General features: G+C 42.6%; 2 protein-coding genes across 2 annotated transcripts; both read right to left on the reverse strand.

Annotated features, from left to right (window-relative positions):
- Nucleotides 1–2,039: 2,039 nt before the first annotated feature.
- On the reverse strand, nucleotides 2,040–2,637 carry LOC310753681 (transmembrane protein 256 homolog). The gene has a single exon (XM_083595033.1). It carries the CDS (start codon nucleotides 2,617–2,619, stop codon nucleotides 2,272–2,274), a length of 348 nt encoding a protein of 115 aa, XP_083451159.1. The 5' UTR covers nucleotides 2,620–2,637; the 3' UTR covers nucleotides 2,040–2,271.
- Nucleotides 2,638–23,958: 21,321 nt separating this feature from the next.
- On the reverse strand, nucleotides 23,959–24,718 carry LOC310753805 (transmembrane protein 256 homolog). Its single transcript, XM_083595144.1, has one exon. The coding sequence runs from the start codon at nucleotides 24,615–24,617 to the stop codon at nucleotides 24,240–24,242; it is 378 nt and encodes a 125-aa protein (XP_083451270.1). The 5' UTR covers nucleotides 24,618–24,718; the 3' UTR covers nucleotides 23,959–24,239.
- Nucleotides 24,719–26,626: the final 1,908 nt, after the last annotated feature.

Below are 26,626 nucleotides of genomic sequence, written 5' to 3' on the forward strand. Positions count from 1 at the left end.
GTTGTTCTAAATTCAAGACAACGTCGTCGGCAAAGGCCTTATACTTATATTCTTTTGAGCCTACACCAATCCCCTTTATTTCTTTTGTTGCTTCTATTTTCCTCAACAAGACCTCTAGTATTGTTATAAATAACAATGGCGATAGCGGGCACCCCTGTCTGGTTCCCTTTGTTATCTCAATTTTGTCTGTGAAGTTATTATGAACTATCAATTTAGCATATTGTTCCGAATAAATAGCCCAAATACCATTTAAACGTTTTTCACCGATATCCATAAATTCTAAATTTCTTTTCATAAAATGCCAAGACACATTATCAAATTCTTTTTCAGCATCCAGAAACATTAGGGCGGCTTGTTTGTCTCTCCTGGAGTCCAGATATTCCATTATATCAATTATATTTCTTTCTTCCCGCTCCCCCCACGGAATAAATTTATCCACAGGAAAAAAAGGTGCGTGGGTTTTTAAAAAAGTGAAATCACTCTCATCATTTATTAAGTTAAAAAACAGCAACCGAAAAGCACCGATCAGTAATGTTTGAGTTGTGCCTGAAAGAACTGATACAAGTGGAGACTGTTTCCCTCTAGAGGGAGCTTTTGAAACTGTTACAGGAGTGTAACCGGGGGATTTCCAGCTGCAGATAAGGATTCTGAGAACCAGAGATTGACCTTGGAACATTTAAAAATGTTGACAGGAGAGGCCATTGTGACTCTTTTATGTAAGATAAGCTGTTCGCTGGGACAGCTTCACAAGAAGATGGATGACATGACTTTTAAAGTTGATAATTTGGAACAGAAAGTGACTAATTTGAGTCAAAAAGCGAACACCAACACAGAAATAATTCAGGACTTGGTACAGGAACCCACTTTGGCAGGACAAATGGTGGAGGAGAAGGAGGAGAAGGAGAAAGCTGCTGTTGTTGAACATAAAGTAATACAAGCGGGATCCGTGGCTTTACAGAAGCAAATTGAGGACTATAAGTTGAGGCCTTTTATGACTGAATCTAGGAAAAGTCAGACTTTGAGGATTGGATCCCGGCTTGGACTGAAGAAGGAAAGTTGGAAAGATCCCTCTATGCAGGGATTAACGGACTTTTGGGACATGGACTTGGGCGTGGAGGAGATTGAAGTTTTGGGGGCCTTTGGATTTGGAGGAATCTTGAAATATGTCCTGAAATACTTTACGGACTTTAGCTTCAACTATGGAAATTTGGCTGACCTGTTCAGAAGGAAGAAAAGTATTGATAGGTTGGCGTTTCCCCGAGAATTGCTCTTTAGCATTAAAGAAAATGAAGAAGACCTGCAGAAGGGTCTTGGAAAAGAGTTAAGAGCCTCGGACATAAGATCACCAGGTTGATGGACTTTATGGAGTTGACGGAAAGGGCTGGCAGAATCCGAAACCAGGGAGAGGAGATGGTGGAAGAAGATTGAAAAATTTAAAGTTTATGTATAGACATATGGTAAAACTAATGAGTGATAGAAAAATGGTGGAATGATTTTTTTATGGGCTTAGCAGAAATGTTATAAGGAGTTAAGCGTATAGAAGTATTTTAGTTTTAATGAAAAATAAGGTTAAAAAATATGTTATTTACAATATGATAGAAAATGGAGAAAGATGGAAAGGATTTGCTGAAACAATTAATAGAAGTGGAATACAAAAAGGGAGGTGAGAGGAGGTCGAGGAAACAAGGGAATGAAAGATAGAGTACGGAAAAGGGAGGATGTATGTTTTTAAATTGTTTTTGTTTTGTTTTATTTAGGGTTAAGGTTAGGGAGTGGGTTTAGTTTAGTTTAGTTTAATGTGTTTAGTTTTGAGTTTAGGTTGTGTTTTGCATTGTCTATGTACTGTTTTGTATTGTTTTTTTCTCTTTTGCTTTTTCTCCTTTGTCGTCTTCTTTTATTTTTTTTTCCTTTTCCCTTTTTGTAATCTATAAAAGTAATAAATATTATTTAAAAAAAAAAATGAAAAGCACCGATCAGACATTGCATTTCGAGGCCTCCATCGCAAACTCAAATCTGGTTGCAATTTTTTTTTTTGGGGGGGGGGGGAAGGATCTTGGCTTTTTTAAAAGGGATTCGGCATTCGGGGAATTCCAAGATGCAGGATAGAGATGCATTCGGGGCGGCCTAAAGACCTCAAGGGATCCCACTCTGACATTTGGAAATCTCTCCTCTCCTAGGGCTCCCTTCTGGCTAGCCTAAGGGAGGAGGGAGGGGCAGGGCTGGCTACCCTGGCGTTGGGAGATGGGGGGCACATGGGGACAGAACGGGGTGTCAAGGGGCCATGGCGATCCAGCCGAGGATGAGGAGGGAACCACCATACGGGGCTGCCTTGGTCAGGATCGGGTCCCCTGTCACGGCGTGGTAATACAGGGCGCCAGAGAACATCCCCATGCCCAGAGACAGGATGCTGCCGGCCATCATGGGATAGCGGCAGTGGGGCACAGCCAGGAGGGCCAGGCTGTGGAGGAAGTGGTATTTGTTGGCCATCTCGTAGAGCTCTTTCAAGTCGTCATCTCGGTCGCTGCGGCGGAAATCGTGAGCCCCGTAGGCGCCCGCCCCGACGGCCGCAGCCCCGCTCAGCGCAACGAGCCGTCGGTAAAACGCCCCGGCGCCCGCCATATCAATTATATTTCTAACACTGTCCTTCATCTGTCTGCCAGGTAGAAATCCAGTTTGGTTCTTTCCAATCTCCTCTCCAAATACATTTTTAAGTTTATTGGCCAATAGACTGGCAAATAATTTGTAATCATTATTTAGGAGCGAGATTGGCCTATAATTTTTCACCTGCCTTATGTCCGTGTCTTGTTTGGGAATTAGTGCAATATGGGCTTCTTTCCAAGTAATATATTTTCTTTTTTTAAGAGGAAAAACACATTGGTTTAAAACGTTATATATTTCCAGCCTGCTGTAGGGGCTGTGTTGTTGTTTTTTAAGCCAAATTCAATGGAAATGCATTGTTTGAAGAGTGACTAGATGTATATGCAGAATATGTAAACGTGCACTGTGAAAGCTTTGTAATATTACTTTTGTGATTTTGGGTAAAATTGATGGATGAAGAAAGTGTTGAACTAAAAGCAAACTGTGTGCTTAACTTGTGTTTGTATCTTTTCGTTTCTAAAGGGACCTTTACAAACTGAATTTAAAATAAACAAGCAAACTCCAAAATTAAAAAAAAAAATAGAAAAAATAATACTGGTTGGAGCTTTTCTCTGCTTCCTCTAGCTACTCTCCCACAATATATACTGCTGGGGAGGACAAAGCATATGCACAGCTTTGCCACCCATCTCTCAATATGCCCTATACATTTTACTTCTGGCATTTTTCTGATGTCAGCACATTCTGTCATTGTTGCCTCAGAGCCAATAATATTTATGCTTTAAAAATGCAGAGGAAAAGAACGATAATAGTTATTTTATATGGGTACATGGACAAAGTCTTGTTTGCTATGGCAAGTAAAAATTGCACAAAAGAAGAAAAAGTAATTCCACCAGAGTTAAGAAATCCATCTTAATATCATTCATAGAGCAATAAATAGCATTAAGTGGGCCAATCCAGACATAGATCATACAACCCTAAACCACTTGGAGACACAAGATGGATTTTGTTCCAGTCAAATAAATCACCTATTTTCTAAGGGAGCAATATTTACAGCAGTGGAAGGGGAACAAATTAACACTATTTTCAGTCTAGAAAAGGCCCAGGGGTGGAATTAAGAAGTATAGGCACATCGATCCCACCCACCCCTCACACCCTTTATTTATTTTTTATTAATGAGAACCTACAAATCCACTGTTTTATGGAATTGTAGTTGAACAAGGGAAACAAGAAAATAGTATTGCCGCTCTCTTTTATTGGTTTTGTTAAAATAGGATTTTCCATTCTGACTGGCCAATTTGACTGCAGCAGCCTGCTGCTGATATTATGGATAATGTTTTCTGAATGAAACTTGGATCAGAATGTTATGCCCTCCTGCATTTCAGATGGAAATAGGAACACTCTTCCTGGCCCAGTCAATTACCACCACCCCCGCTACTTTTTATCAGCCAAGAAGGGCAAGAGTCCGAAGCACAAGTCGTTGCCCTGACTAATGCAAACACCTTGTCCACATCCTCAAGCCTTACTATCTGAAAATTATCCAACACAACAGGACTAGACAGTGCTCTGGACACCCATGAGACTCATCTGCTATAACAGCAGAGTCAAGATCCCAGCGGATGCAAGTGGTTTTATCCTCAAAATGCTTTGCAAACAAGTCACAGTGCTTACACATAGCTACCATTGGTTCCACCACCTCCTTGAGTCGGACTGTCTTTCTTCTTCATTAGCGATCACTTGTAGCTGAGTATACTGCTATCTTCAATACCACTATGTATGCTTAATGATGAGCCCACACCACTGTTCAGTTGTATGCAGCCAGATCTTTCCTCCATCTTTCAACTTGTTTCCTTTCCCTAAGTTCTGCAGTATACCAAGGAGTCAAGTGGGAGAGGATGCTCAGAAGTGATCATGTCAAAAGCCTGAGCCATTCAGATGTTCCAGAGGCTGGCCAGGGCTTTGATAGGAGTGCCAGTCATATCAGACAGAAAAAAACCTCAGCGTTACCTGGAAACCCATTAAATACATCAGCCTCCAGAGGCGGATAATCCTAATAGGTCCCTTGCCTCTAGAAAGGGAAAAAGTGGTGTTATGTACTGAGTTGAATAGGATCCAAACTGCAGCAGTCTGATTGGTCCTAGAACAATAGGCTCCAAACTGCAGCAGTCTGATTGGTCCTAGAACAATGCAGCAGTATGATTGGTTGGCAGGAGCCACCCAATCCAGCTCCAGATAGAAGTGAATCCACAACCTGATTGGCCTACAGGAGAATTCCGGAATTAGCCAATCACGTGCAGCCCATTGTGTAAATAATGTATATAAAGCAGATACTTTGAGGGGACTTCCATTCCCTCCTCACCACCATGAGCTGAATAAAGAGCATGAAATCCACTCTCGACTCTGAGTATATTTCAAGTGGGTTGAAAGTCTAAATCTCAACAGAAAGTCATCTGACCATCAGAGGGCAAGCAGAACCTTAATACTCCCTCCAGCCTTCCTCCTATGACTAGGCGGACAATGACTTTTTAACACACTGAAAGCTCCCAAGTCCAAAAGGTGTGAAGGGGGCCAACTCCCACTTGCACGGGCAAAGGCACTTTATCTGCGACTGGTGCCACCCACCCAAGCCACTGTTTGAACGGCTGAGATGTAGGAAACATCACAATATCATACTCTGGGAAGGTACTGTCCGTACAGGACTGGACCAGAGCAGGCAGTCTGAATTGTCAACCATTTTGCATTCTATATTCCCTATCTTTTAAACAACCCTCGTTTGTTGCGGTTGTTGCGGCAGTTTTGCGGCTCTTAAAAGCCAGAAGGGTACTAGCAGCAGGACCAAGCTACACCCCTCAGCTGTTTAGAACCTTCCTTAGGCACAATTTATGCATGATCTTTGTTTTGCAGCCTTTTCAGAGCATGAGGTTAATCCCCTGTTCTCCTTGTTTTCCTAAAGAAAATGTGATATTCAATGTTTTTGGGGGGTTTTCAAAATTTTTTATTGATTTTCCAGCTCCGAGACAGAGCACTCTGCATTTTCTGCCATTTGGGTGCAATCAAACTGCAGATTCTGAACTACACATGGGCTGATACCCCGGGATGCACCACTGAATTTTTCTTCAAAAAACTGGGAGGTACACCACCTAAGCTTTGAGCTACCTCTCCAATAGTGACCCATCAACACCAAACAGTTTGTCGTTGGCTTCCTTGGCATAGTTCTTCAAGTAGGAGTAGGAGTAGCAAAGTAAACTGCGCTATTAACTGACAAGGCCAAGCAGGCGTTAAAGATGTCTGTGCAAATAGGCTTTATCCAGGACGCTCCTGTGCCACGGAAAAGGTCTCTGTCCAAGGAGGTCTGGTCCTCTACTGAGTGTATCTGGGAAATGTGCCTCTTCTGCCTTCTGATAGGCTACACCTGAAAAGAGCCACTTCTGCCATTGTGAAAGCTGAGCCCTCTTGAGGTGGTAGGAGGACCCATGCAGCAGGATAAAGCCCACAAAAAACACCGAGAGGATCCTCTCCTGCGAGGGCTACAGTGCGAAGGGATGGAGTTCGTTCAGTGGAACAGGGGGAAATTCTCAAGATACCAGAAGGGCAATGATATACACTACCCCCAGTTAAACTCCTTCACAGATTGCATCTGTGACGTAAGCATTTTTGTTATCTTCAGGAGCTGCCAGTAGCATCCATACTTCCTGATTCGCCGCAAGGAAGTGAGCACACTTGTGGCTATGGGCATTCATATTAGTCGCATGTCCCTCGTGGCTAACAGGGCCCTTGGCCTCCCACGGCTGCTGGTGGCCACAGCAACAGCCTGGTGGTGGGGGATGGCGGTCCCCTCAATACTGGGGGGACTGAGCACCCTTCCTAGAAATATTGAGGGGGCTAAAGCCCTGGGTGTCTACGAGGTCTGCCCTGCCTTGTACCTGCAGTCAGTCATTCCGGCCAACTGAGGCAACAAGTCCTCAGTAGAGAATCAGCTCTGCTGGGATCATTGGAATTCTGCAAATAGCAGGGGCATCAGTGCCTTGGTACTTCATCCTCTGTTGGGTTCCTCATCGTCTTTTACAAAGGAAATGGGGCTGCTGCAGTTGGACAGTTGCCTTATTTGGTCATATGGCACAAATGGTTGGAGGCCCATGGTCTTAAAGCTTAAGACATGCCTGCAAGGAGGTGTGGGCCAGCTCTGACACAGAGCACTCTGCATCTTCTGCCATTTGGGTGCAATCAAACTGCAGACTCTGAACTACACGTGGGCTGATACCCACTGAATTTTTCTTCAAACATCTGTGGGCCTGGTGTGACACAATATCAAATTTCATTGGACCACATTGTTTTCCACACATGCATGCTTCTCTTCCCCCCTTAAAATGGAAGCAAGTAAGTAAAGATACACTGCCTCCGATTCCCATATCCCTTAGTTTGTCATAGGCACCTGTCTGCAAAGGTCATCCATCTGGGCGACTATAGGGATCAGATGGGATTACCATGAGGAATTATAAAATATACATCAAGCCATCGTGCCCACGATGAAAGCATTGTGTTGACTGGGTTTGATATATTGACGATAATTTCTTCTTAAATCCCATAAGATTCTACATTCATGCCCTTTTGCCTCTGCTGCCCATTTCTCCTTGCCTGACAAGTCACGTACACAGCCCAGTTGTCGCCAGGCAGGCTCCTGGGTCATCAAAGACAGTGGGCAAGTTTCTTTGATGTAGGATGTTAATCTTAGGGCCAGGAAACAGATCTCACATGAAGGTGATAATGATCGTTGTCCTCCTGGCCATCCTTCTTATCATATATATTGCTTGTTTATCACCTCCGGGGTTGCCAAATGCTCTTCTTTGTAGTTCTGTTCTTTGTTTACCCTGTGCTTAATTAGTTATGGTGGTTTAACTTTCTCCCCACGTGGGTTTGTGGAAATGCTCAGAAAAAATCTGATTGGTTCTTACGAACACTCTGTAAAAAGTTCTTTTGTGAATAAAAACTACCTGGGCCAGGGGCTGCACACGGACAGGCACAGAGAGACACGATTATACGCACCCTTCCCAGAGTCTTGCTGGTTCAAGTCTCTGTGTGTATTCTTATTAATCAGAATTCAATCCTTCCTTTACTTTGGGAACGCCTCAAGTAAATATCCTTCCTTTTCTTTGAGAACGCAACATAGTGGTGCCCCGTGTGAGGCTAACTTCAAGGAAACCGTGTGAGGCTAACCTAAAGGTACCTCAGCGTGTGAGGCAAACTTAAAAAAGGGAAACGTGTGAGGCTAAGCTAAAAAGAAAACCTCAGCGTTTGAGGCACAGCAAAAGGAAACCCCCAGGATTGAACTCCCCTCGGAGCTAGCACCGTGCTGTCCCTCGGTCGCGGTGGATCATCTCCTGCAAAACGATTCCCGGACTTAGGATCTCATTCGCTCGGAACGAGCCCCAAAGACGCGCGTCTATTACCCTTCAGGTGAGATCATGGGAAGCAAGCTTTCACATGAGCAGGAAAAGCATAGGAATAATTTGTTATTTTTGCTAGCTCAGGCAGGGCATGATAAGCATTTAGCACCCTTAGTAGAGAAATTGTTGTTAGAGATTGCTAGACTGTGCCCCTGGTTTCCAGAGGGGGGTACTTATGACATTAAGAAATGGAATGAGCTGGGAGATGCACCCCATAGACATCCTGAGACATCTGTACAAGTCTTGCACCCCTGGCATTTGTGTAGAGACGCAGTTGGAAAGCTTTCTAACCCTTTGCTCCAACCACCAGTTGTCTCTGTGAATGCAGCATTGTTGCAACCCCTAGCTGCTTTTAAAAATACTATAATATTCTTCCCTCCATCTCAGCCTCTAGATTTCCAGCCTCTCTCTGAGGACTCTGAGGTCATGCCAAAGGTAATTCCACTGGCACCTTCCTTTGCCAAAGATTTGCCTGGGTCGAAGGTAAATTCCATGGACCAATGCCCGCAAGGGGCTCAGACCACAGTGCAAAAATTGGTTATTCAAAATATGGCAGAAGGAAGCAGTGAAGAAAAAACAGCTGACACCTTACCATTATTAGCAGTCTGTCCTGTTGTTCAGAATGCACAGGAACAGAGAGCCCATGAATCATTGCCCTTTGCAGTTTTTAACAAATTGAAGCGAAGTGTGACAGAAAATGGCTTGCATGGCATTCTTGATGGGCTAAGAGCAGCCAGTACTTTACTTCCAAACCTTGAAGCCTCTGAAGTTTCAATGAAACAATTGGCTTATGAAAATGCTGATTGCAAGACTGCTCTTAAAGTGATGTACCAGAAGTCAGAAACAGAGATTGCTCAAATGAGTAAGCCTTGCCAGAATATTGACACCGAGACTCACAAATCTGCCCTCCTAGCAGCAGCTTTGTCTCCTTCAGCTCATCCTGCTAAAGACAGGCAATGCCACGACCGGTGGCCTTCCAGCCTGACTCTAAATGGGAGAACAAAGTCTGTTGTGCCAGCTGATTGTCAGTCTTTTACTGAAGCTAAATTAGAAGCAATAGCTGGCTCTTCTAACACACTTGCTTTTAACACACAGTCTCCTGTGACAAATCTGCGCCATGCCGCTAAGGGCAGTGCTGGTTTGAATCTACTGACAGCAGAACTTGCTACTTTTCAGTTCCAGTTCCCTATGGTGGTTTATAAAATTAAGACATAGCATACAGGTCTGATTTCCACCTCAGACAGTGAGACTCATTCTTCATCGCTATTGCAGACTGTTTTTTCTCCTTTCCTCCCTGAACTTAAAATTCCTAATGAATTTACTTTACAGCAGTTGCAGAGTTTTGGGGTCACTTCATACGCGTGATTTTCCTTAATACATCCTACAGAACTACTCCCCCCCCCCCCAGACGCTGCTGACAGAATAGTGATTTTAGAGTGGCTACTCTCTGATTTGCCTAACACTGGATTTGATATTGCTGTTTGTTATTTGCTTTTTTCTAAAACAGGAGCATGAGTCCCTAATGAGTTCTTCTCTTTTCTATTAGTTTGCATTTACTGACTAACTTGGGATAGTTTATTTTAACCCTCCTAAAGATTCACGCCTAGTTTTAATTTGGTTTCTGTCCAAAAACAGGTTCCTATTCAACAACTCTAGAGTGTTTTAACGTATAAGGATTCTGAAAATAACTGGCATTTTATATATATTGCAGCTAATCAGGAAACTGACAGAGACCAGTCTACACTTCCACTGCATTTTGTGATTTTTGTGTGAAGTGGGATTTTTTTTATCACCTTTGGCTAATTCCTCTCTTTCTCCTATGCTAGATTTTAATCTACTCTCTTTGTTCTTGACACTGAAATATCTCTTGACAAATAGAACTATGCCTTTCTATGCTGCTCATGTTTACTCTCACGTTTGCTCCCATACAGGATTTCCAAGATGTAATTTCAGAAGGAAATCAACATACTGATTCTTCTCTGAAATCTTTCTGTCCATTATTTTCTAATGTAATTGACAGCCATGCATTTTTTCATCAGGGAACTATGCAGCTGATAAAATATTTTTTTCATTCCTCTGACACAAGCTAAGGATATTGTTGATGGATGTCCTTCCTGCGCTTTAACTTCTGCTAACTTTACCTTAAATCAATTTTTTCCTTTCCTAATAAATTTTCTCCTATGAAATGCCATTGTAGGAAAGAGGTATCTCTGGAAGTACCTCTGGAACGCCCTCTAGTGACGTAACAGCAGCTCCCCAACCTGCAGTGAGAGGGACCTGTTCCTTTAATTACCTAGGGGCAGGATGCCCTACTGTTCTTACTTCCTCAGGTCCTGTGTGGATTCCAGGTCGCTGTATCCATCCCTATGGGCTAAGACATGCGCTTGCACCAAGGCCTGCAGAATCCCATTCCAGACTTTGCAAGGATCATGACCCTGACTTCGCTTCTACAGGCTCAGCAGCCCCGTGCAAAAGTCCATCGTGTCCATCCTCATCCTCGAAAGGCTGAGGGATGCCCAAAGGTGACATGGGGAATGCTGAAGATTTATTTATTTATTTATTTATTTACGGCTATTAGCCCATAAAATATGTACAAACATAAAAACACAGAGACATAAAAACAGATATATCCAACAACAGAAGGTGAACACCACGATGCAAGGGTGGGTCATTGAGCAGAGCCAAGTGACAGCTTGGGGCCAGGAGAGCTCCAAGGGACGGATCACAGAAACGGAAAACTGAAGACGAACTCCGACATGCACTCTCATCATAACAGTCCGATTAGTTTTGATGTTGTTGTTGTTTTTTGGTGGTTTTTGAGTGTGAGATAACCGCATTCAGAAATCTCGCCACCTGCAGAGTTACAGAAGGATCTGTATCCTGCAAAAGCAGTGCGGCGTGTGACTCAACAGGCCTGCCAACCAAGCGCAGTAAAGTAGGACCCAGGAATTTAGCCCTGGCTATGCTATGTAGGGGACAGTTGAACATTATATGTGAAAGAGATTCAACAGTTTCCCCGTCACACACGCATAGCGGAGACACCAAACCCTTGGAAAATCTGTGGTTCAGCAGGTTCGATGGAAAGACATTGAACCTTGCACGAATAAATGCAAGTCGGTGTGGTACTGATGAAAGAGATGACATGTATGATGGAAGGCCAAGTGGAGGGGTTATTCCGTGATACCTGGGGGAGCAGACACCCCCACCCCTGGCGAGGTTGTGTTGATTTTCAATGTCCGCTAATCTTTGCTCAATAAGGCTTTTGGCTGAGCGTACGTTCATCTTTAAGGAGTCCGCTGGGGAAATTCCGATGCTCAGAAGTTTGGCATGGATTTTTCCTACCCACGGATTGACAAAGACGTCCCGCCAGAGGCACTGAAAAAGGTAATGGTCGGGAAGCCTATGCCAGCTGGACAGCCAATAGCCAAAGACTCGCTTCCAGATGACAGTCTCCAATGATGCAATCCCTAACTACAGACGTATGGCTGCGTTGCTCTCACACATGGGGAGTTTCAGAAGGCGACGGAGAAACTGATTCTGCAATGTCCCCAGTGATGTTAAATTGGACCCTGAGGCCCAGAGCGGGCAGCATAACAGAGGGTGGAAACCACTTTTGCGTGGTATACCTTCAATGCAGAAGGGATGTGAGAGGCTCCGTCGGCCGCAAAAAATTGGAGTAGAGTATAAAGTATTGTTTTCCCTTTGTTTAGTAAATACTGTATCTGTGGCTTCCAGCTTAGATTGTGATGAAAAAAGACTCCCAGGTATTTAAATTTGAAAACCTGTTCTAATTGGACTCCATCTAACTTCCAGCTGTAAGTTTTCCGAGACCTGGTAAAGACCAGGACTTTAGATTTCCCATGATTAATTGTCAGATGGTTAAGTTTGCAATAAGCCGCAAAAATCTTTAGAGCTCTGCATAAACCAACTCTAGAGTAGGAAAGGATCGCTGCATCGTCGGCATATAGGAGCAAAGGGCAGCGAAAATCAGCTAGGCGGGGGGCATGAATGTTGGCTTGAGACTCGTTCAGAAAGAGCTTCATATCGCTAATAAACAGGTTGAAGAGGAGTGGGGCCAAAATGCAGCCTTGGCGCACACCTCTATTTATTGGGACCTCGTTGGATAGGTTTCCCGCCGGTGTGAGTCTCACTCTAGCCGACGACCCATGGTGTAATTGGGTTATAAGCCATAACAGCCTTCTATCTATGCCCCATCTCTCTAATTTCTTCCATAGGCAATTTCTTGAGATACTGTCGAAGGCAGCCTTTAGGTCTATAAAAGCGACACATAGGCGTCCCCGACTCAGGGCAGAATATTTTCTGGCAAGATGATACATGATTACCATATGGTCAGAGGTCGAGTAATTGTTCCTAAAGCCCGCTTGCTCATGGCCAATCAAAATTGAGTCGTTTGCCCAATGGGACAGCTTGGACAGCAAAAATTTTGCATAGATTTTCCCGATGATAGACAAAAGGCTGATGTTCCGATAGTTCTCCGGGTCAGCAGGGGGACCCTTTTTATGGACTGGCACGATCACGGCCTCCTTCCATGACCTAGGGATAAGCCCCGTAGAATTAATTGCATCAAAGACTTTGGCCAGAATTTCAGCCCACCACCTCGGTTGCGCAACAATAGCCTCAGCAGGGACTAGATCCGGCCCGGGGGCTTTGCCCGTTTTCAGATCTAATATCAAGTCCATTATCAGGTCTGGGTCAGTGGAGGGCCACAAAGGTAGATGGTCGGCTCGGAGTTCCGTGGATGAGTTGGATTCCTCTGCCAAGGAGAAATATTTACTCAAGAATTGTTCCCATGTGGGCGCAGGGATAATCGTCAGTGGGTACTTCCTTCCTCTTTTGTTTATCAGAGCCCAAAATTCCTGTGGTCTGCGGGATCTCGAGGCCGCAATCAAGGCTCGCCAACGTTTTTGATACCACTCGCGTTTGGCCAGCTTTAAAGTCTGTTTGTATGCTCTTTTGGCTTGTAAATAGGAAGATGGTAGAGCCTGGGCGTTAGAGTTTTTGTATTCATTATAGATGGAACGAAGAAGGGATCTTGCTTGTTTGCAAGAGGTGTTAAACCAAGGGGCCCCAGCACTGCAATGCGCCACTTTCGCCTTTTGAGGAGGTGATGTAAAAAAAGTGGTAAGGTTTGTTATAAGAAGGTTAAAAAGTTTCAAAACCGAATTGGAATCTTGTAAATCAGTAGTTATTTGAGGTGAATGCTGAAGACCTTGACCTCTGATGCCAGGACACAATTTTAGCATCATGATGTTCCAGAAGCACCAGAGACTTTTTAGTAGCTTTAATAACTCAGCTACATATGAACTCTATGCTGATTTTTACCTGTATACTATTTGGTTTTTTGCTACCTAGTACTTAATGTATGTATCTTCTCCTGAAACTTCTTCTAGTCATACCTATAATTTGTGGGTGCGTTTAACTAAAATTACTAATGTCTCTCATTTTTGTTTGAGTGAAACATATGATATGCACACTGCCTTAGAAAATTGTATGATTCCAGTTTGTAAGCAGCTTTTCATATGGCACATGCCACACACGTGGGAAAGTGGGTTTTTTAATGGATTTCTAAAGGTATCATTGGTTATACCAATCTCCATGATTGGGGAACGGTGACGCAAAGTTACCCCTCAGTGCAATCTCATTATACACACCTAGAGTTGCAGCACCGCCAGACGCCTCTTGTGCTCAGATTGTGAATTGCAGTAAGAAAGCAACTCGCTGTCTGGACACAGGAAGGCCAACTTGGAATTGTTCACGTGTTCAGCAGAGAACTTTTAATTATGCTCATGTGCGCTTATCAGATGGCTGGTTTTTAACGTGTAATCAAAGAAGTTATAACTACATTCCCGCCAATTTATCTGATGCTCAATGCTGCCTTAGCCGATTGACGTTAGTTATGCCTAGTTGCTCACTTTTAGAACAAAACAGGCGGCAGCACTCAAAGCGCCCTCAACGTCATGCCGAAAGATTAACAGCCATGTGTGACTCCAATCTACAGCTTTTTTCCAAAGCAGAGTATACTTCCTTGGCTGTTTCCTTAGTGGGAGTTCCTGCTTTGGCTATATACAATGCTCGCATGGGTGCTCACCTGGCCTGTTCTTTGACAAAATCTATAAATCATACCTCATGTGCTTTAGCTCTTTTAAATCAAGAACAGAAGATTTTAAGAGAAGCTGTTATTGCACTGAAAGCTTCTGTAGACTATCTCTTGCTACGCCAGCATCTAGGATGTCAAGTTGTGTCTAATCTTTGCTGTTTTAATTTGACATGTGCAAAATCAAATTGATCAATTGCAAGCACTAGCACACAACATCACACAGGATGTTCTTCCCTCCTGGTGGGACGCTCTGTGGTCTTGGTTACCACAGATTGGGTGGTTTTGAACCTGGCTCATGTATGGTGTGCTAATCATTGTTGCCTTAATTGGAACTTGTTGTTTTTTTAAATGTATCCCTTCCTTGTTCTCTCTCTGCACTACCTTTTTTCCACGCCCTCCTTCAGGACCGTCTGCTAGAGATCTTCATGTGATACAGAAACACATGCCGGAAGATTATGAGGACGCAATGCCTCTCTTCTCTTAAGCCTTCCTGTACACAAATAATAAATAAATGAAAAGGGTGAGATGTAGAGCACGATGCATTTTCTGCCATGTGGGTGCAATCAAACTGCAGAATCTGAACTACACGTGGGCTGATACCCCGGGATGCACCACTGAATTTTTCTTCAAAAATCTGGGGGTACACCACCTAAGCTTTGAGCTACCTCTCCAATAGTGACCCATCAACACCAAACAGTTTGTCGTTGGCTTCCTTGGCATAGTTCTTCAAGTAGGAGGCTTCCTTAGCAAAGTAAACAGTAGCAAAGTAAACTGCGCTATTAACTGACAAGGCCAAGCAGGCGTTAAAGATGTCTGTGCAAATAGGCTTTATCCAGGACGCTCCTGTGCCACGGAAAAGGTCTCTGTCCAAGGAGGTCTGGTCCTCTACTGAGTGTATCTGGGAAATGTGCCTCTTCTGCCTTCTGATAGGCTACACCTGAAAAGAGCCACTTCTGCCATTGTGAAAGCTGAGCCCTCTTGAGGTGGTAGGAGGACCCATGCAGCAGGATAAAGCCCACAAAAAACACCGAGAGGATCCTCTCCTGCAAAGGCTACAGTGGGAAGGGATGGAGTTCCTTCAGTGGAAGGCCTAAAAACGGAGATGAGCACCCCATAATCAAATTTTATTAGACTGAACCATCCAGGAGTCCTTTACCTTTACCTTTAGTTCTTTGCTTCCATTTTAATGAGGGAACAGAAATATGTGAAAAGCAATGTTGTCCAATGTTATTTGATAATATGTCACACCAGGCCCATTGCTATCAATCAAATTCAATGCAACATACCAGCCAGGGAAAACATTAAGTTTAGGGAAGCTTTTAATGTTTGACGAACTATTGTATTTTAAGATTTTGTTGGAAGCCGCCTGTCAGGGAATTGGAAGCTGCCAAAGAGCCGAGGGGGGAGAGAGGCAATTACAGAGAGCCTAAAGAGCTCATCAGCAGTCTCTCATCCGACTCCGAGGAGGAAATAGGGAGGGGGGAGAGCCAGTGCCCGGAACTAGCTACTCACAGAACAGAGGAAGCAGGAGGCGTGCACTGCGGAGATGGGCCTGTTGGGGGAAGGTTCGAAAGCTCAACGGCCGGGTGGCAAAGAGAAGAAAGACTGGCAAGCTGCCAAGAGATGTTTTTTCTGTCAGAAAACGGGGAACTTTGCCAGAGTGTGTCCGGAGCATCGTAACTGGCAGGGTGTGATGGCCTGGGAATCTGATTCAGAGACTGAACCGGAGGAATCCCAGCCTGCACAGGAGTCCCCGCCTCCAGGGCCGGCTGAGCCGGGGCAGGGCCTTGAATCTGAAGCGCCTGCTTAGGATCCTTAGGAGCAGACACCAGATGAATCCACTCTGGCTCCGGAGGTGATTGAGGACACAGTGCCTACAGGTGCGCCTCTCCCAGCGTCATACACTGTGCAAGGGGAAAATGACGCTGTGGAACAGGTGCCAAAATAGCTTAGTACCACCCCACGATTTCGGGACGGAAGATGTGTAAAGGTCACAGCCCAAAAATGTCTTTGCCTGGCTTGCATATTTGTCTTAATAAAAAGAGGCTCCACAGGAATGGTGGTAGCTCGCTCGCTCGCTTCAGACCACCTGTGCGCAGCTCACATCATGATCAACACCTTTCTTGGGCCTTCACTTCACTTAGGCACAATTTATGCATGATCTTTGTTTTGCAGCCTTTTCAGAGCATGAGGTTAATCCCCTGTTCTCCTTGCTTTCCTAAAGAAAATGAGATTTTCAATGTTTTTGGGGGGTTTTCAAAAATTTTTATTGATTTTCCAGCTCCGAGACAGAGCACTCTGCATTTTCTGCCATTTGGGTGCAATCAAACTGCAGAATCTGAACTACACGTTGGCTGATACCCCGGGATGCACCACTGAATTTTTCTTCAAAAATCTGGGGGTACACCACCTAAGCTTTGAGCTACCTCTCCAATAGTGACCCATCAACACCAAACAGTTTGTCGTTGGCTTCCTTGGCATAGTTCTTCAAGTAGGAGGCTTCCTTAGCAAAGTAAACAGTAGCAAAGTAAACTGTGCTATTAACTGACAAGGCCAAGCAGGCGTTAAAGATGTCTGTGCAAATAGGCTTTATCCAGGACGCTCCTGTGCCACGGAAAAGGTCTCTGTCCAAGGAGGTCTGGTCCTCTACTGAGTGTATCTGGGAAATGTGCCTCTTCTGCCTTCTGATAGGCTACACCTGAAAAGAGCCACTTCTGCCATTGTGAAAGCTGAGCCCTCTTGAGGTGGTAGGAGGACCCATGCAGCAGGATAAAGCCCACAAAAAACACCGAGAGGATCCTCTCCTGTGAGGGCTACAGTGGGAAGGACTGGAGCAAGAAACCATAAACAGTGTGCAGGAAAGGTAAATGTTTGTAAAACGATCCTGAGAATTTGTTGGGCTGCAGACTTAGGCAAATTTGGGCTGAGGGAAAAAAAAGTCCTGAAAACCATTCTCTTAGAGTTAGTTTTTCCATTATTAATGCCTTAGTTTCATACTTGGATGCTTCATATATAGTTAGTGCTGATGAATAAAGTATACCTGATGATTACTTAGAGGTGCTTAATTTTCCTTTAAAGCAAATAATGGGTACAATGATGGAGTTTTCTGCTTCTCACAATTCCTTTGTCAGCTGAGTTTCTTCCAAACCTCTAATCTATTTTTGAAAAGAGTCTTGGTAATAGTAATAATAAGCAATAATGGGAATATTGTTGGCTCTGTACCGTGCCATGCTAATGAGTACTCCTTTTTATTTTAATGTTTTCTTGTTTAAGGAGAAATATATTAGTTTGCTCCCTTCCTTGCTAACTTTCCTGCTGTGGAATTCTTGAAAACTGGCAAATTTTAGCCATTAAACAGGAACTTTGAATAGAAAGCATGTATTTGCTTCTGTGATCCAAACAAAGTGATCTTTTTAAATTTCTCCATTCAGTTTATACCTGCTGGGATGTATTTTGGTAATGCACTCCATAGGTATGTTCTTTTCGGTGCTCTTTCCTTGCCTGAAAAACAAGCTCCTTTATATGACTTGCATTTTGTAGTGAAAGAATGCTAAGGATGCCTTTAGCATAAAACATTTTTTTCACGGTGGGTTCACTAGTGACAGTGAAGCAGTGAATATACCTATCATTGGGTGAAGAATGGAAATGTCTACTGTAGGGATGGGGGACCTGTAGGCCCATCTAGATGTTGCTAAACAATATCCCCAATCTTCCCTAGGCAGCATGGCCAGTGGTCAAGGATGATGGGAACTGGATGGGGACTGGCTTCCAGAGGACCAAAGATTCTCCATTCCTGGTGCAGGTAGAAGAATTGTAATTATTCCACCACAGGGAAAAATAATACATAGTGTGTGGGTGGGGGGGGGATACAGATGTGTGTGTGTTTGTGTGTCACAATTCATCATGCTGTTTTGTGTCAACATAAGCTGAGTTCTTTTCTAGTCTTGCTGGATGCTCAAGAAACTGCCAGTGTAACGAGATGTCACACACAAGGATGTCAACTCTTAGTGAAGCTTTTGAGAGCGTTTCAATTTTAGAGGATGGTTGAAGGCAAAAATTGGGAGACTTCATAGTGAAAATGGATCGAATGCCCAGCTTTTAAATTTGTTTTTAAAATAACGTTTCTATCCGTCAGATTGAAGAGCACCTTGAAAACATGACTGCCATGAACAAGCACACAAGCAGCTAATAATGCAAACAGCAAGACTCTCTATATAGTTTGTCTCCCGCCTCTCAATGGCTCTTTAACTAACCTTTTGATTTGGGGTCCTTTGTATGACACCATATGCAGCTTTATTATTTGGATCTGAAAAGGATGCAGGTACCTTTCCCGTTCAAGATATTGTGTGATAATTTTACTTTTATTTAAGTAGAAGCTGCTTTACCAGTCTGATGCTGGGGTCACACAAACCCCAATTAGATGGTGGTGGTGATGTTTGAAAGATTTGCTTGACTGACCCCAAATTAATATGAAGAGGATGAAATTGTATTGAGGAAGATTGTTGATTTTACAGGGGTAGACGTATACAGGAATTATGTATGGGGTCTGTAATGATCACTGCATAAAATCCTTTGGCAGGGGCTGGCAGTGATCTACCCATTTTGCAGGAGAGGGGTCAGAGTTGTCGAGCAGCAGTCCTTTACTGAGCCTGTCAGGCCCCACCACAACCCAGGTAAAGAGAAGCAGGGCAGGGCCCTTCAAGCTATCAGCAGGTCAGTCCTGGGCAGCAGCAGCAGCAGCAGCAGCAGCGGTTTGAAATTTCAGAAAAGAAATTGATACTTTCCCCCCTAATGTACATATTTTTCAAGATTCAAAAAGCAAGAGTATAAGAATTGGGTTGCTATCCATGGCCGCTTCTTAAGACCAAAGAGAAGCAGAAAGACCAGACGCCTCCACCGCCCTCACTTCCGATTGGACGCTGTGCCAATGACACATTTGTTGACTTTTCTGGCCAAGCGGATGGTATGTTGCACTGAATTTCATATTGGTAAAAAGTAATGTTGTCCAATGTTATATGATATCATTATATGATACGAGTCCCAATCTTCCTTTAACGCACTCACCAAGGCCTCTCATTACCTGGAACATTAATGATCCAGGCTCACTCCCAAATAGGAGATGGGTTTGGAAAGAATTTAAAAGAGACAGAAAGAGATTTTAATTCAGGAAATTCACCAGAGGAGCTACCGTTGATTTTTGCGCATATTTCCTAAGCACAAAAAAGGTTGTGTTTTGTATTTCTTAGTTCCTAGCACACTCCCCAGTCCTATATGCCTGTCTGCAGAGTTAGTTTCACTCATGCTGTCAGGCAACTAAGTTTGCCCTGACTCTCTTCAATTTCCCTGGCATTGGTGCTCTATGGCCAAAGGATGCTGCTTCTTGCATCTGTTCACTCACTGTAGTAATGCCAACTTTCCCCACTTAGGCAAGTTAGAACCAGGGCTTTTTCTCAGCTGGAACTTGCTTGAACAGATCCAGCACCTCTCAGGTGGGCACCATTAGAGAACAAGGGAAGTGTTCGTGAATTCTGGCACTTTTTTAAAAATAGAAAAAATATTAAACGTGTAACAAAACATGAAGCTGAAATATATTGACCAGACAACATTTCAACGAGTAACAGGTTTTTTAAATAATTCACATATGTAGTAAAAAGGTGCCATCATGCCATTCTGTGAGCTATGGTAAAATAGCATGCATATCTGCAGCAAAGCAAAAGGGAAAAGTGCCCCATTTCTGCTTTCAGTTGTATACTAGGAATCAGTTTTGTGAACTTTATGATACAAAAAGCTAACCATTTTTTTTAAGCAGCAACCCAAATATAACTATGAAACAAAACGTATCAAGAACTATACAACCACTACACCTCATTCGGATGCTGTGCCAATGAAGTAGTTCATTTATTAACTTATTAAAAGAAAAGCCACTCCTAATATATTTTCCCTTTTTATGTTTTTAAAGTAATTTTTATTGAGTTTTCCATTAAATCATATTCACATTTTGTTACATAATTCTATGACTTAATATATTACTCTGTAAGAGCATCGACCTCCTGCCCTCCCTCTTTCTGACTTCCACATAACTTTCCATATTCTTCGCATTTCTATAAGCACTTATTTACCCTTTGTCAAATTATAATATTTCACCTTATTATCGGTAAATCAGTTCCTTATAGTTACATTACAAAACATTTCAATTCAAGCCTACAAACGTTTTCAAATGTTTACAATTTTCTTTCATAAATGTGTTCCAGTCCTTTGGAAAGTTCGTCACGCTGATTCCGGATTATGTCTTCGAACTCCATCATCTTGACCTGCCAGTCTTCCAGTGTTGGAAGTTCCTGCTGCTTCCATTTCTGAGCCAGAAGTGTCCTTGCAGCCATTGTGGCATACATAAACATGTTTACATCACTTTTATGTATTTCCTCACCAATTAAGCCTAATAGAAATGCCTCTGGTTTTTATTAAAATTATATTTCAAAACCTTTTTTAACTCGTATATTATGTCCCAGAAGGCTTTCACTTTAGAACAAGTCCACCACAGATGGAGGAAGTTCCCCTCCTTCTCCTTACACTTCCAACAATTTTTGTCTTGATTTCTATACATCTTAGCAAGTTTGGCATGTCTAATATACCATCGATACATCATCTTAAATATATTTTCTTTGAGTGACACACATGCTGTGAATTGTTTCGGTCCACAGTTTTCCCCACCTTTTAAAATCAATATTGTGCCCCAAATCCTGGGCCCACCTAATCATAACACTTTTTACCTCTTCATCCTTTGTGTGCCACTCCAGTAGTAACTGATACATTTTCGATAGTATTTTCATTTTACTACCCAGCAATTCTGTCTCCAATTTAGATTTGTTACTTCCAAATCCGTTTCTTTTATTATCCTCTCTAAACACATCTTGTAACAATCGGTTACCTTTCCTCTTAGTTCTTCGAATGTCTTTAACTTTATTTTATTATCACTTCCATCAGCAAGTCTTTGTATGTCGCCCATTCAGTTCCCATATTTATTTATTTATTTGACTGCAAAAGCCTCCAGAGGTGAGAGCCACCTCAGAGTTTTGCATTCCAATAATGTTTTATGTCTGCTCCACACCTCATACAATGATTTTCTAATAGTATGGTTCAAAAACCCTCTGTGCATTCTGACCATTCTGACCACAGGTAGGCATGCCACGCGAATCTGTTGTCAAATCCAATACATCTGAATTATCTAAGGTTATCCTGGGTGGCGCTGTGGGTAAAACCTCAGCGCCTAGGACATTCTCTCAACCAACAAAAACACGCCGCCTCATAGTAAATTTTTAGATCTGGCAGGGAAAAACCGCCTCCTTCTTTTGCATCTGTCCATATTTTATACTCAATTCTTGGCTTTTTAACCTGCTAGATAAATTTAGACAATCTTCTTTGCCATACATTAAATTGTTTTGTTCCACTGATAACCGGAATTGTCTGAAATCTAAACAACAGTCTCAGTAACACGTTCATTTTGATAGTTGAGATTCTACCCATCATTGATAATTTCATTCTAGTCCATATCTCCTGATCTCTCTTCACTTCATTCCACACCTTTTCATAGTTGTCTTTAAAGAGGTTTATGTTCTTAGATGTGAGCCAGACTCTAGGTATTTTACCTTTTTTTCTATCGACATACCTGTCTTTTGTTGTAGTTCTCCTATTTCTTTACTGTCCAAATTTTTAGTTAATATTTTTGTCCTATTTTTGTTGAGCTTAAAGCCTGCTAATTGCCCATACTCGTCAATCTTTTTCAAAGCTTCTATTGCACTGGACATAGGTTGTTCTAAATTCAAGACAACGTCGTCGGCAAAGGCCTTATACTTATATTCTTTTGAGCCTACACCAATCCCCTTTATTTCTTTTGTTGCTTCTATTTTCCTCAACAAGACCTCTAGTATTGTTATAAATAACAATGGCGATAGCGGGCACCCCTGTCTGGTTCCCTTTGTTATCTCAATTTTGTCTGTGAAGTTATTATGAACTATCAATTTAGCATATTGTTCCGAATAAATAGCCCAAATACCATTTAAACGTTTTTCACCGATATCCATAAATTCTAAATTTCTTTTCATAAAATGCCAAGACACATTATCAAATTCTTTTTCAGCATCCAGAAACATTAGGGCGGCTTGTTTGTCTCTCCTGGAGTCCAGATATTCCATTATATCAATTATATTTCTTTCTTCCCGCTCCCCCCACGGAATAAATTTATCCACAGGAAAAAAAGGTGCGTGGGTTTTTAAAAAAGTGAAATCACTCTCATCATTTATTAAGTTAAAAAACAGCAACCGAAAAGCACCGATCAGTAATGTTTGAGTTGTGCCTGAAAGAACTGATACAAGTGGAGACTGTTTCCCTCTAGAGGGAGCTTTTGAAACTGTTACAGGAGTGTAACCGGGGGATTTCCAGCTGCAGATAAGGATTCTGAGAACCAGAGATTGACCTTGGAACATTTAAAAATGTTGACAGGAGAGGCCATTGTGACTCTTTTATGTAAGATAAGCTGTTCGCTGGGACAGCTTCACAAGAAGATGGATGACATGACTTTTAAAGTTGATAATTTGGAACAGAAAGTGACTAATTTGAGTCAAAAAGCGAACACCAACACAGAAATAATTCAGGACTTGGTACAGGAACCCACTTTGGCAGGACAAATGGTGGAGGAGAAGGAGGAGAAGGAGAAAGCTGCTGTTGTTGAACATAAAGTAATACAAGCGGGATCCGTGGCTTTACAGAAGCAAATTGAGGACTATAAGTTGAGGCCTTTTATGACTGAATCTAGGAAAAGTCAGACTTTGAGGATTGGATCCCGGCTTGGACTGAAGAAGGAAAGTTGGAAAGATCCCTCTATGCAGGGATTAACGGACTTTTGGGACATGGACTTGGGCGTGGAGGAGATTGAAGTTTTGGGGGCCTTTGGATTTGGAGGAATCTTGAAATATGTCCTGAAATACTTTACGGACTTTAGCTTCAACTATGGAAATTTGGCTGACCTGTTCAGAAGGAAGAAAAGTATTGATAGGTTGGCGTTTCCCCGAGAATTGCTCTTTAGCATTAAAGAAAATGAAGAAGACCTGCAGAAGGGTCTTGGAAAAGAGTTAAGAGCCTCGGACATAAGATCACCAGGTTGATGGACTTTATGGAGTTGACGGAAAGGACTGGCAGAATCCGAAACCAGGGAGAGGAGATGGTGGAAGAAGATTGAAAAATTTAAAGTTTATGTATAGACATATGGTAAAACTAATGAGTGATAGAAAAATGGTGGAATGATTTTTTTATGGGCTTAGCAGAAATGTTATAAGGATTAACTCCTTAGAATAAATAGAAGTATTTTAGTTTTAATGAAAAATAAGGTTAAAAAATATGTTATTTACAATATGATAGAAAATGGAGAAAGATGGAAAGGATTTGCTGAAACAATTAATAGAAGTGGAATACAAAAAGGGAGGTGAGAGGAGGTCGAGGAAACAAGGGAATGAAAGATAGAGTACGGAAAAGGGAGGATGTATGTTTTTAAATTGTTTTTGTTTTGTTTTATTTAGGGTTAAGGTTAGGGAGTGGGTTTAGTTTAGTTTAGTTTAATGTGTTTAGTTTTGAGTTTAGGTTGTGTTTTGCATTGTCTATGTACTGTTTTGTATTGTTTTTTTCTCTTTTGCTTTTTCTCCTTTGTCGTCTTCTTTTATTTTTTTTCCTTTTCCCTTTTTGTAATCTATAAAAGTAATAAATATTATTTAAAAAAAAAATGAAAAGCACCGATCAGACATTGCATTTCGAGGCCTCCATCGCAAACTCAAATCTGGTTGCAATTTTTTTTTTTTGGGGGGGGGAAGGATCTTGGCTTTTTTAAAAGGGATTCGGCATTCGGGGAATTCCAAGATGCAGGATAGAGACGCATTCGGGGCGGCCTAAAGACCTCAAGGGATCCCACTCTGACATTTGGAAATCTCTCCTCTCCTAGGGCTCCCTTCTGGCTAGCCTAAGGGAGGAGGGAGGGGCAGGGCTGGCTACCCTGGCGTTGGGAGATGGGGGCCACATGGGGACAGAACGGGGTGTCAAGGGGCCATGGCGATCCAGCCGAGGATGAGGAGGGAACCACCATACGGGGCTGCCTTGGTCAGGATCGGGTCCCCTGTCACGGCGTGGTAATACAGGGCGCCAGAGAACATCCCCATGCCCAGAGACAGGATGCTGCCGGCCATCATGGGATAGCGGCAGTGGGGCACAGCCAGGAGGGCCAGGCTGTGGAGGAAGTGGTATTTGTTGGCCATCTCGTAGAGCTCTTTCAAGTCGTCATCTCGGTCGCTGCGGCGGAAATCGTGAGCCCCGTAGGCGCCCGCCCCGACGGCCGCAGCCCCGCTCAGCGCAACGAGCCGTCGGTAAAACGCCCCGGCGCCCGCCATATCAATTATATTTCTAACACTGTCCTTCATCTGTCTGCCAGGTAGAAATCCAGTTTGGTTCTTTCCAATCTCCTCTCCAAATACATTTTTAAGTCTATTGGCCAATAGACTGGCAAATAATTTGTAATCATTATTTAGGAGCGAGATTGGCCTATAACTTTTCACCTGCCTTATGTCCGTGTCTTGTTTGGGAATTAGTGCAATATGGGCTTCTTTCCAAGTAATATATTTTCTTTTTTTAAGAGGAAAAACACATTGGTTTAAAACGTTATATATTTCCAGCCTGCTGTAGGGGCTGTGTTGTTGTTTTTTAAGCCAAATTCAATGGAAATGCATTGTTTGAAGAGTGACTAGATGTATATGCAGAATATGTAAACGTGCACTGTGAAAGCTTTGTAATATTACTTTTGTGATTTTGGGTAAAATTGATGGATGAAGAAAGTGTTGAACTAAAAGCAAACTGTGTGCTTAACTTGTGTTTGTATCTTTTCGTTTCTAAAGGGACCTTTACAAACTGAATTTAAAATAAACAAGCAAACTCCAAAATTAAAAAAAAATAATAGAAAAAATAATACTGGTTGGAGCTTTTCTCTGCTTCCTCTAGCTACTCTCCCACAATATATACTGCTGGGGAGGACAAAGCATATGCACAGCTTTGCCACCCATCTCTCAATATGCCCTATACATTTTACTTCTGGCATTTTTCTGATGTCAGCACATTCTGTCATTGTTGCCTCAGAGCCAATAATATTTATGCTTTAAAAATGCAGAGGAAAAGAACGATAATAGTTATTTTATATGGGTACATGGACAAAGTCTTGTTTGCTATGGCAAGTAAAAATTGCACAAAAGAAGAAAAAGTAATTCCACCAGAGTTAAGAAATCCATCTTAATATCATTCATAGAGCAATAAATAGCATTAAGTGGGCCAATCCAGACATAGATCATACAACCCTAAACCACTTGGAGACACAAGATGGATTTTGTTCCAGTCAAATAAATCACTTATTTTCTAAGGGAGCAATATTTACAGCAGTGGAAGGGGAACAAATTAACACTATTTTCAGTCTAGAAAAGGCCCAGGGGTGGAATTAAGAAGTATAGGCACATCGATCCCACCCACCCCTCACACCCTTTATTTATTTTTTATTAATGAGAACCTACAAATCCACTGTTTTATGGAATTGTAGTTGAACAAGGGAAACAAGAAAATAGTATTGCCGCTCTCTTTTATTGGTTTTGTTAAAATAGGATTTTCCATTCTGACTGGCCAATTTGACTGCAGCAGCCTGCTGCTGATATTATGGATAATGTTTTCTGAATGAAACTTGGATCAGAATGTTATGCCCTCCTGCATTTCAGATGGAAATAGGAACACTCTTCCTGGCCCAGTCAATTACCACCACCCCCGCTACTTTTTATCAGCCAAGAAGGGCAAGAGTCCGAAGCACAAGTCGTTGCCCTGACTAATACAAACACCTTGTCCACATCCTCAAGCCTTACTATCTGAAAATTATCCAACACAACAGGACTAGACAGTGCTCTGGACACCCATGAGACTCATCTGCTATAACAGCAGAGTCAAGATCCCAGCGGATGCAAGTGGTTTTATCCTCAAAATGCTTTGCAAACAAGTCACAGTGCTTACACATAGCTACCATTGGTTCCACCACCTCCTTGAGTCGGACTGTCTTTCTTCTTCATTAGCGATCACTTGTAGCTGAGTATACTGCTATCTTCAATACCACTATGTATGCTTAATGATGAGCCCACACCACTGTTCAGTTGTATGCAGCCAGATCTTTCCTCCATCTTTCAACTTGTTTCCTTTCCCTAAGTTCTGCAGTAGACCAAGGAGTCAAGTGGGAGAGGATGCTCAGAAGTGATCATGTCAAAAGCCTGAGCCATTCAGATGTTCCAGAGGCTGGCCAGGGCTTTGATAGGAATGCCAGTCATATCAGACAGAAAAAAACCTCAGCGTGATCTTTGTTTTGCAGCCTTTTCAGAGCATGAGGTTAATCCCCTGTTCTCCTTGTTTT

This window comes from Podarcis filfolensis, assembly GCF_964270895.1.
Source record: "Podarcis filfolensis genome assembly, chromosome: W".
NCBI lineage: Eukaryota > Metazoa > Chordata > Lepidosauria > Squamata > Lacertidae > Podarcis > Podarcis filfolensis.

Excerpts from the sequence above, each read along its gene's own strand:
- LOC310753681 (XM_083595033.1), bottom strand. The coding sequence starts at position 2,619 with ATGGCGGGCGCCGGGGCGTTTTACCGACGGCTCGTTGCGCTGAGCGGG.
- LOC310753805 (XM_083595144.1), bottom strand. The coding sequence starts at position 24,617 with ATGAAGGACAGTGTTAGAAATATAATTGATATGGCGGGCGCCGGGGCG.